The sequence below is a fragment of the Ahaetulla prasina genome, unplaced genomic scaffold (genome assembly GCF_028640845.1).
Source record: "Ahaetulla prasina isolate Xishuangbanna unplaced genomic scaffold, ASM2864084v1 Contig271, whole genome shotgun sequence".
In the NCBI taxonomy this organism is placed as follows: domain Eukaryota; kingdom Metazoa; phylum Chordata; class Lepidosauria; order Squamata; family Colubridae; genus Ahaetulla; species Ahaetulla prasina.
Window position 1 is genome coordinate 1 of NW_026682033.1, and position 12,124 is coordinate 12,124.

General features: G+C 34.1%; 1 protein-coding gene across 1 annotated transcript; it reads left to right on the forward strand.

Annotated features, from left to right (window-relative positions):
* Positions 1-951: 951 nt before the first annotated feature.
* On the forward strand, positions 952-9,302 carry LOC131187319 (DDB1- and CUL4-associated factor 5-like). The gene is made up of 2 exons (XM_058161576.1): positions 952-2,294; positions 9,144-9,302. Exons 1-2 carry the CDS (start codon positions 2,001-2,003, stop codon positions 9,285-9,287), a joined length of 438 nt encoding a protein of 145 aa, XP_058017559.1. The 5' UTR covers positions 952-2,000; the 3' UTR covers positions 9,288-9,302.
* Positions 9,303-12,124: the final 2,822 nt, after the last annotated feature.

Genomic DNA, 12,124 nt, shown 5'->3' on the forward strand with positions numbered 1-12,124 from the left:
AATTACTAATCATTGGGGAACATGTGTTCACAGACGACATAGGCTTTAAACATTTCATTTTGCATTTAAAAAGAATAAATAATTCATTTCATTAGGAATGGAAAATAAATACTCTAGAGCACATATGCTTATTCATGCAGAAAACCTATGTCGTCACTCAGTCAACATCAACTTGATGGCACATCCAGTAATCAAACACTATATAATAACATTATACCATTGCACTGTAACTTTCCATAAAGTTGTTCCTGTTCTTAACATTGTTTATCAAATTACCTTGCATTATCCATCTCCCTTTTCTCACTTTTATTGTACATTAAGGCTTGGTGTTTGGAGAAATTGTTTAGTTGGACTTAATGGAGATTCTACTATACGATAGGATAGGATATTTTTATATTTTCTCAGCTTGGCCAAGAACTACTTTTTTGTTCATTAGTTGCATTGTTATATGCATTCTTAGTGCAGTAATAAAAATACTACAATTTGTAATTATGGCAGGTTTTTCATTATGTATGATTTTTATGTTTATGGTCTTTAGAACTAGATATTCTTGTCCTTCTTTTCACCCAAAGGTTATTATGATTTCCTATATCCATGTAGCTAATTTAGCAACAACTGTGACTTACCAAGCTATCTAGACTGAATAACATAATGAAAGCAACTGAAGACATTTCATGTCCCAATCTCTTTTCCCTTTTGTTAGTGGTGTTTTGTTTTGTTTTTGTGAGCTTCAAAAACAATCCAGATGATGCCACTTGCCAAAAGAAGATAACTTTATCTTTTTCTTGGAAATGAAGCAATTGATTCTTGAACACAAGAGTTGTCATTTGTTCCCACAAGCTATTGGTAAAACTATTTTGACATAACAGTTATTCTTGCATTTCAAATTATATTGTTTCACTTTTTTAAATTTACTGCGTGAATGCCCAATGACTTTTAAGGCCTATCCTTTCGCCCTCCAAAAGACTTTAAAGGGCTTAAATTTGTATATCTATCAATTAGAATAAAGCTGTAAGGGACCTTGGAGGTCTTCTATGTAATAATAGCAACACAATTGTATCTTCCTCCAGGTTTTGTATAGCAATAACCCAAGTGTATCCTCTTTATACCTGTGTAGCAGGTCACACTATAAATGTGTTTGTGTGTGTTTTCTGTTTCTACAAAGAAATTATTTTCTGCCCAGATAAAAGTTTAATACATGAAGCAGCTCAGTAGTGAAAACAAGAAGAAGAATCAAATAGTGTTGATTCATGTTTTTATTGAGAATAGTGCAAGGCTACTGGATTTGAGCTTTTTTTTATTCTGCTCTGACCCTCAGCCACAGTGCATTTTAATATGAAGAACTTTATGACATAAACATCTTAGAAGTTTCCAGATACTGTATTCATGCAGCCTTTGGTGCAAAACTAGATTTTTTTTCCAGTTAAACTGAATGTGATAAATATGATAAGTACCAAAACAAAAAGTAGTATATAAACTTAGCAAACAAATTATCTTATTCCTAAAGATTTACTTTTTCTGTCTAAAATCTTACATTTTAAGATTTTAAAATGTTATTATATTTAAGGCAAAAATCTTAAATTTACTTCTTTGGGAGAGAGATAACACTGATTATCTTTGAAGAAACATGCATGGAAGTGATCTTTTAGATCCAAACGTTATTCATTTTTTACTAGAAAGAAACCCAGGTTAAATCAGTGCTTATTTTAAGCCGATTATGCACTGCAGCCAGAATCCCCAACCCCAGCTTTGCAGTCAGTAGAATAAATTAGTTAAAATCACCCTCCTCTCTTTGATTTCATGGGGATTTCTATGCTGTTAGATTTGCCTGAAATAAAGTTGTAAAATATATACCATTCAGCTGAAATTTGTTCCAAATATTTTTACTAAAGTAAACCTTACTCAAATCTCTTATTAGACAGGATATCTAGCTATAGTATCCAAATTATGATGTTGTTACAAAACAGTACATTCAGACACTCTGCCATCCTTGAACACCAATGCTAATGATAGAGAAGACTGTAGCGACAGCTGACTTGTGGCAGCTCATTTTAATTCATTTTTGTTTCCTGTTTCCTAGTTCCTTGCTCCGGTATGGTGGGAACCTGTCACTTCAGAGTGCCATGAGTGTGAGATTTAACAGCAATGGAACGCAGCTGCTTGCTCTCAGGCGTCGGTTGCCACCAGTCCTTTATGACATCCATTCCCGTCTGCCTGTCTTCCAGTTTGACAACCAGGGTTATTTTAACTCTTGTACCATGAAAAGCTGCTGTTTTGCAGGAGATCGTGATCAGGTAAGGGGCATTAATTCCTAAAATCCAAGAGTTATACAGAGAGGCATTTTAAGATATTTTAAGACTCCTTGAGAATATACTGTTAAGATTTCTTGGTGTGTAAAACAATAAATCTAGATCAATATAGATAATGTTTAGTGGCATAGTTCTCACAACATGCTAAATCATATTGTGGTTAGTCATCCACATAAGTTAAATAGTAGTTAATGATGAGCATCTTAGTTACTATTTATAACTGACTTGTTGAGTCTCTGCTTTAAAGCTGCTGCAGATGCAGTGTTTCTCCTGTTTTTATCTCTTTTCTTTCCATAGTGTTTGGGGAAGTAAAAAGAACTGCAGAAGAAATACACTCACATAGATAATATACCGTATTTTTCAGTCTATAAGATGCACTCCCTGCCCCAAAGGTGGGTGGAAATGTCTGTGCATCTTATTGAGTGAATGTTGCCAAAGCCCCGCCCACCCACTGGCCCCACCCTTCGGCCTCTGTCTCCCAGCAATTTGCCTCCATGCAGCAAACAGCAAACAGCCTGGTCAGCTTCAGCACAGCTTGATTTAGCACAACCAGCTGATTGGTGGTTGGATTGACCTCCCAGAGTACCGTCGATCAGCTGTTCCAGGCTGTGGGGATCACCGCCACCCATTGCTGCTATCGCTGCTTCTGCACGGCCCATTTTCAACTTCATGCCCCATTTTCAGCCTCCGCACACCTCGTTTTTGGCCCATTCCAGGCAGCAGGGATAGGCGGCAAGGTTTTCTTGGCAAGGTTTTCAGAAGTGATTTGCCAGTCACCACCTTTCTCCTGAAAGAAGGTGACTGGCCCAAGATCACCCCTGGCTTTTTGGCTGTTTTCTTGCCATATGCAAATCAATTTAAACAATAAATTATTAAATATGAAATAACATGGAATATCTCTTAGATGAAAGAGAACCATAGTGCCATTGCCTTATTATGTAATATGTGCATTCATAAAATTGTGAGAACAATTTTTGTATTTTTCAAAAAAAAACCTAATTTTACTTTTAAAAAAGTAAAAAAAAAGTTCTGTCGATCTCACGGCACAGCTGTGATTGTTGGAACATTTTTTAAAACTTTTTAAACCATTTTACTACCGGTTTGGACGAATAGGTAGTAAAAATGCTTTAAAAAGTAAAAAAAAAAAAGTTGGATAATAAACTTGGTACCTCTAAAAATATATAGTGAAAGATAGAAGGATAAAATTATAGGCATTTGTGGGACTTAGACACAAAACCTCACAGGATTGTTGTTGAGGGGAAATTAGGAGGAGGAAGGTGTGTTGGATATGTTCCATGACTTATTTCTAAAAATAATAAAGGTAAGAAAATAATAATAATATGGAAAGTAAGTTTCAGTTCTACTTGAATTATGTTGTAAAAAATAGTGACATTCAGGAGTGCCACACCCTATCTACTATAACAGTCCCTGGGGCCAAAATTCTCTGGTGGGTGACTTTTTCAAGCAAGGGTTACTGTATGCTGTGTATGACTGGGTATTTTTGTTTTGTTTTGTTTTATCAGACTTGGGGCATATCTCAGACATTACATCACCACCCAATCCCCTTTGTTGACTTTATTCTTGTACAGGGGAACTTCAGGAATGCAGCAGTCATTGGGAGCATTCCCAGTAGAAATTCCTGAATTTCTGATGTGTGCTACATCTTGAAAAGCCGTTTAAGATGGATGCCTGTTTCTACATTCCTTTTCCACAGACGCCCTAGAAATAGTTGTGTCTAAAAGAGCACATCTTGCCATTTTTATACTTAAAAACAATCTATGTTGTGCCTAATTAAGATTTAGTCAGCATGTGTATATGTGGTTCCCCCCATTTCCATGTTAATATTTTATTGAAAAATGCTGAAATTTCTCTGTGTTGACAGTGGAGGGCAGCAATGGACTATTAGTACACATTGGAAAGATAGATTAGGAATCTACAACTAATATTTGATTTAATGGAAAAATGTAGTGCCTATGTATAATAATATATGGATTTGGATGTGTTATTATTTCTAATATTGATGAACTTTATAAGGTTGAAATAGTTGCCCTAATTCTTTAGAGGGAAGAAAAATAATATTTCTTATCATTTAGCTATATCACTAAATACATGAATTAAAACTGAGAAGCTGATTAAAGGGAAAACTGGCTGTTGCAAGGTTATTGAAAGTCCATGAAAATGACCATATTGAAGATACTTTGCTCATTATCATATTGGTTGAGTTAGAAATTGCAAAGATTTAAGGGTACTTAATAATAGAGATGGCAGCCTGTACTTAAGTGGTTAAAGCTACTAAAAAACTTCAGTGGTTATAAAACTATTGTACACTAGGAAATCTAATCAGAGGTCTGGACAGAATCGATAACTTGTCTCAAGCCACTGTTTTACTTTGGTTTTAGCTTTCATTTAGCTTAGCTGTCAGTCTTGGATGCACTGTAGCTCTGATAACGCACATACTTCAAGCAGAGATCTCATATTTTAAAGATGCCATGTGTTCATTTGTTGCCTTCTTTAATCTATTCTTTGCTGCCCAGCTGACACAGGTCTGAACTGTCTCTTTTCTTGTAAACTGGCCATCAGGAACTCTCAAATAGGAAGTGCTAAAAATGGTTCCTGTTTTGGATGCAGATATACCTAATTCCTGACTTCCTTAGTTTGTTGCTTTTGTTATTTTCTGGCATAACTTCTGGATGCAGAGAGTCTAAATCTGTTAGTTACCTCATTCAGGCCAGCGAGTCAGCTCTGTGCATAGTTGGCCTTTATAATGTTTGTAATATTTGCTCTCCTCCCTGCCTATGAAAGCTCAGGAGAAAAAAAAAAGGCTTCTAAATCATCTCTAGCGTTCTAAAAATATTCTACTTTTCTTTTTGACCTAGCTCAGATTTTTATATACATATACTGAATGGAAGATCTACTGCAGGTTGGAGCTCAGGGTTTATACTGAAACTTTCTTTGTGCTGAAAACGGTTATATATCTTATATCTAGTGATATACTAGTTTTTTTTCTTCTTTTTCACATTATAGTCCGGATGGTGCAAACTTGGCGGGCTTTGCATTAGCTGAAGCCCTGCCTGCAGTGAGAGGGCCTCTGCAGGTTGGAGCTCAGGGTTAATATACTGAAACTTTCTTTGAATTTGGCACTGAAATGGTTTAATTGTATTATCTTTAATCTAGTGATATACAAATACCTTTTGTTCTAAGAAAACTGAACAAATATCATATAGTCCAGGACTTTGGTAAATCCTGAATTCTTGTAAGGTACATGCCAGTGTTGTAGCATTCATCCCCATAATGTGAGCAGCTATATTGGACAGAAGTTAGAATTAGAATTGTTATCCTTATTTTACTAGCCAGAATGGTATGATTGAGCTTATTGCAACTCCTGATTTGCCTATGGGAAACAAATACATTCCTAATGTTTTATGTGTCACAGCAAACTTTTGATTTTAAGTTTAGCTGCTGGTGTTGCTAGGAAGAATGAAGATGGCTAAAAATATTGTGTGTGTGTGTGTGTGTGTGTGTGTGTGTGTATTTATTTGTTTTCTGAGGTTTTTGCGGGTGTTTGTATGTAGGTCTTTGGTTATTCGGGTTTTCTAGCTGCTCACATGGGGATGAATATATATAATATATTGCACTGCACGTCATGCTAAACCAGAATTACAGCAATCTGTAATTTATAATTACTTATAATTTATAATTTGTAATTATAATTTATAATTATCAATTATCAATATAATTTGTAATATGTGTGTGTGTGTGTGTGTGTGTGTGTGTATAGTGTGTGTGTGCTTCAGTTTTGGAGGAGAGGATTTGTGGGGGGGGGCTAAAAAAGGTAGTTGTCCATAGAATTTTTAATTAGCTTTTATAATTCAATATATTCCAACATTTTTAATTTTTGCCTTTCATCCCAAGAACCCCGTTAAGAATCTTAACTTTAGTATGGCAGCCTTTGATTACCTTGGAGTCTTACAGAAAATCCCTCATTCTGGACTAATTTTCACAGAAAAAAAAAATCAGAAAAATCGTGGCCACAGAAAAATGGATATATATATATATATATTGTTGCTTGTGGTGAGGAGCATGGCTCTATTCTGCATTCCATAAAAATGAAGGAAATGGAAAAATGACAGGAAGCTGAATTTTTCCTCAAGCAGATAAAAATGAAGAAAAACACTGTTATAAGCTCATATCACTGTAGCTATTTCTCCCCATATTCTAGTTTGCATAAGATGCTAGTATAAAGTTACTTTGGGGACAGAGGTGGGAGGGAGCCACAAGGTATCCCAAGCAATTGCAGTAGGATGGCTCATTCTAAACATTTGAGACATTGTTTATTGTTCTGGGATTGATGTTTCATGCCGCAGTTATTAACCACGCCTGGGAATTTCTTCCATCTAAGGCAAATTTCTGAATCAGCAGCTGGTTGTCTGGAAGCCAATTCTTCCCTCTGCTTCCCAGCCTGCTTTTGGTGTTTTTTTAGATAATCATTGATGAAGAATGGCTAAGAATTTTGCTCAGAAACAAATTTGGGATATTTTTAATCGGTCCAATGCTTGAATTCACAACACATATGCTAAAGGTAGCAGAAAAGAGATTACTTATCTCACATTGCTAAAATGGACATACTTTTGAACTTTGGTTGTTCCAAAAAAGGTACAACTGGAATAGTGACTATTTATTGTAGATAACATGTGATCCGTTTGTTTTATCAGCTTCTCTTGCTACTCATTTTTCTTCAGGCACAATTCCAAATGCTATCTCTCCCTAGAAAATTTGCCTGGATTAGAATACCTTTAGTATTAATTTCTGTTATACTGCAATTAGTGGAATGTTTGTAAAACTTTGGGAAAGAGTCTTCCTGATAGGTGTCCTCAGTATACCTTGTCAGTCTAAGTCAGTATTTCTCAATATTAGCAACTTATGGATATGTGGACTTCAACTCTCAAAATTCCGTTGCTAGCAGGGCTATCAACTCGTGTCGTCATGTCATCACATGACGTACGACTTTTTTCCCTTCCCCCTAAACTGGGGGTAGGCGTGGCCAGCATGTGACCATCCGGCCCATAGGCTGCGAGTTTGACACCCCTGCTAGCTAGCTGGTTGGGAATTCTGGGAGCTGAAGTCCACATGTCTTAAATTACTGAAAAACTCTGGTCTAGCTATAGTTCACTCTCTACTACCAGATTCTGTGCATTATTGCAAAAAGATATCATCTTGGTGGCATTTCTCCAAAGTTACTTTAGTGCTATTTATCCAATACACCTTTTACATAGTTTTTCTAATACTTCAAAAAATGTTCCTCTTACAAGAAAATCCGAAGTTCTACTTGAAAGAGAATAATCAGTTTAATAAATCTAATAAAAGTGGGGTCAGCCTTGGCTTTAAATTTTGACAAAGTCTGGGATAAAACTATTTTTTCCAGAGAGGAATAGCGTATGGAAAGTAACTCTATATTAAACTACTGTTTAATACTGTTTAATCTTCCGTTGAAGCAGTAAATATCTAATACATTAGCAGCTTCACAGTTCTGCAATGTTTGCATCTGTAAGTGCAATTGTGCATTTCTTTCCTTTTTTTTTTCCTGTTAAGTAGATCAGTAATTTAGTTTAAAGAAATTATTGTTATCAAGGACGTGATAACTTTTTATTTAGAGAATGTCCTGAATGAGATAATTTGGGGGAAAGCTCTGCATAAAATTTAAAGGCATACTAATTTTTTTAAACAACAGACTGCATTGTTTTTACTAATGTAAAACTGTTTTTATAAAGTACTATTAGTACTATTTTTATATTTTTTTAAGATTTATACATTATTCAAAAATATGTAAAAAATTGTTTGCATCAATTATAGCTTGTAGACACTAGATATTTCAAAATGTGGCAAACAGAAGAAATCAGTCTCCAATGTTGCTGAGCAAACAGGCCATCAAAAAATTGCTTATTTAGAATTGCTTACATTTTAAGTAAGATTTCACTATTGCAGAGACAATCATTGCTTTTGTTTTGCTTTATTTTATTGACTTAGACCAGTAATAATTTAACCAATATGGATGAAAACATGAAGGATATGTCAAGTCCACCACTAAGCATCATACAGCATTATTGACTATAATACTAATATCCCATAAGAAATGTGCCTCGAGCTGTCAGCAGCACTGCATGAAATTCTGAAATATATCCCTTAACATTTTATAATATAGTCATGATAGGTTGTAAAATACATTGTGATAACCCTATTTTGGTAAAAAAAATGATTGCAGCAATTGGGAAATTATATATATCATTTTGTAATTTGGAGAAACAATAGGAAGTTGTTTTTCAGAGACTTCATAGCCTGTCAGATCATTAGACCACCTAACACAGTTATCAGTCTAACTGTAGTTGAAAATTATAGGCACTGTTCTTAACCTTGCCCTCAAACATGGAATCTTCTTAAGATAAAATATTTACCCTGTCACTGAGCTATAGATTTTCCTGGGAATTCCTTTATAAATGGGGTAATAGAATTTTATAAAGGTAACTTGTAGTATATGAAAAGTTCTTGTACAAGTAAAGTATGTTAAAGAGTACCCAAAATAGAATAAATATATTTAGGGAGACATTCTCATAATTTCAATGGCACTTCTAAATCAATGTGTATATGTAGAATTGTAATCTTTTTCTAGGTAACTAGTCTTTATATTTTCAGCATTTAATCTGTCATAATCCTAATAAAGTTAATTGAACAAAGCACAGAACATGCATTAGCCATGTTATGTAATTAAATTTTATTATTCTTGTGCATATATTTTAATAGTTCTTTTCTTGTAACTTGTAATATTTTGATTTCTAATAGTACATTCTCTCGGGGTCTGATGACTTCAATTTATACATGTGGAGAATTCCTCCTGATCCTGAAGCTGGTGAGTGTATGGAATCTACTGAACTTATTCTCAATAAAAATTGTTGTATTTTGGAATTATGTAACATGGAAGATTGATAAGGAAATTATCCATTGAGGTGGTTTTGGGAATAATTTCTTATTCTAAAATGCAATAACAGGGAAGGAGTTCCTTTAAAAGTCACATGGAGCATTTTACTTTCCTTGATAAACCTTAATAAATACTTTTTTACTTCCACAATCAAAATAGCCTATCTACAATCTGCAGTTTGTTAGGACTTGTTTTCATTCTAACAAGTTCTTAATCTACAGTTAAGCCAAATGGGTTGTACCATTTTATATTCTTTTTGTACTCTGAGGAAGCAACATGACTAATAATATCCAGGATAGTTTTGAGATAAAAATCTAGCACTCCCCCGGGGCATTGAAGCTTTATGTTTTCCTTTGATCAGACTGATCAAATAAGATTATGTCATACTTAACCACAAATGATCTGGATTTTGGCAGCAACATTTTTTTTTAAAAATCTTGAAATTAGTAAATTGTTTTATGGTCAAGAACTTCTACTGACATTTTCTTATTATTATTAGTTATTTGCATAACTACAAATTTAGGATATACAATATCTCTCATACTGCTGACGATTTTGAACAGGTGACCTATATGTTCTGATGCAGACCATTGCTGGAATCCTTCAGGACCTTTGTTTTCCCTTCTTTTATTCACAGAAGATTAATATGATTCTTCAGAACTGCAGAGGATGTTTACATATAGAATATTGTTCTGTTTAATGCAGGATGTATTGCTATCTTAATACCTACTTGCTGCATTTGCATCTCTCTGCATTTTCTTTTGTGCTCCTGTTTCCATACCTTCTGCTGGCTGATGTTCCATACTTATAAATAATCCCAGACGTTTTGAAGTCTGCCTTGTACATTTAAGTTTCAAACTTTGCTCAAACTGCCTTCAGTTTCAACTTCTTAATTTGAATTACTGGCAGAAATATGCTATATCGTATTGTGGCCTCATTATTAAACTAACCAACATTCTGGAACTTATTTTAATTTTCTTTCTGCAGTATTTTTCTTCTCTTCCCTTAGCCCTACTCATTTTTGGCAGAAACAGCAAAGATTAAAGTTTGGGTTTTCACATGATTCCAAAGTGACTGTTATGTGTGTCAAACAATTTATTATGATGGCTCTCAGGATCCTAAATTGTTAGACTGTTGTTTGCTTTTAATGCATAATACTAAAATGCAGTATTTTGGTGTTCAGAACTTTTATAATTGCTTATTTTGTTAGTGTTAAAACCATGCTGTAAACTAGGAAAACATTCATACTTTCTATAATTACAGGTAGTCTTTGACTTACAACAGTTCATTTAGTGACCATTCAAAGTTACAACATTGAAAAAAGGGACTTTTTTTCACAATCTTTGCAGCATCCTCACGATCATGTGATCAAAATTCAGATGCATGGAAACTGGTTCATATTTATGACAGTTGCTGTGTCCCAAGGTCATGCGATCACCTTTTGTGACCTTCTGACAAGAAAGTCAATGGGGAAGCCATTCACTTAACAATCAAGTTACTAACTTATCAACTGCAGTGATTCCCTTAACAGCTGAGGCAAGAAAGGCCATAAAATAGGGGAAAACTCACTTAACAAATGTCTCACTTAACAGAAATTTTGGGCTCAATTGTCATAAGTTGAGGACTACATATAGTAAGTTGAAAATGAGTTGTTCATTCTTGGCTGAACTTTGCATCATGTTCTTTACTAAAAAAAAGCCTGTTTTTCAATTATAAAGGCAATATACATAATTATAGAATGTATTTAGAGATTTAGGTCAAGAAATCACACAATTGTATTAAAAGCAAAGTCTTATTTCTTTAGACTAAAAGTGACACATACATGGAGGCTGAGTTTCCCTAATGGAAAATGTATCCGTAATGATTCTGCACGCGTATTATTCCTGAACAGAGGCTCTCCACTGTTGATACTCACCTGTTATACATGGAAGACAAAAACAAAGATAGGATTTGCACAATCACTATCAATAATAATAACTATAATAAAGGAATGACAGCTGAATAGTAGGAGGGAATATTATGTACTGTATGTTCACACTTGAAAAATAATAAAGGCAGGATAAAAAATACTTTAAAAATTTAGAATATACAGAAATTTAGAACTCCGCTTCGACAAGACCTAAGTTTAATTGCAATAGATTTAAACTTAACGTTAACGCTTTAATCTAGATTGCAGAAAATATGACTTCTGTAACAGAGTTATCAGTGCTTGGAATACATTACCTGACTCTGTGGTCTCTTCCCATAATCCCAAAAGCTTTAACCAAAACTTTCTACTATTGACCTCACCCCCCAATAACCAAAGAAACAACACCCCTAAAAACCTCAATAAAACAAACATATATATATATATATATATATATATATATATATATATATATATATATATATATATATATATATATATATATATATATATATATATATGCTTATACTTCCTTATATTACCTTATATATATATACTATATAATCTTTTATGTGATGCTTATATATAATGTTGTGACAAAATAAATAAATAAATAAAATAAATAATAAATAATAAAATAACTGTGTAGTCTTAACATAATATGGTAATCAAACATTTATTGATCCATGTATGTGCTCACATCTTAGTTAATTCCAAAGTTCAAAGCAATACCAGAAAAAGAAAGAAGGTGATTGTGGCAGCTTAGGGAATTGTTGTAGCCAAGCAAGAAGGAAGATGAGAAGATGTGACAGCTCTTGGGAATGGTTAGATGGCACCAAGAGGCTGCTGTGGAAGGATGAAGTCATGAGTAGGAAGCGAACATCAGTAGTAGCAGCTATGACAGCACTGAATGACAGGCAGAATCTGAATCTGCCCTAC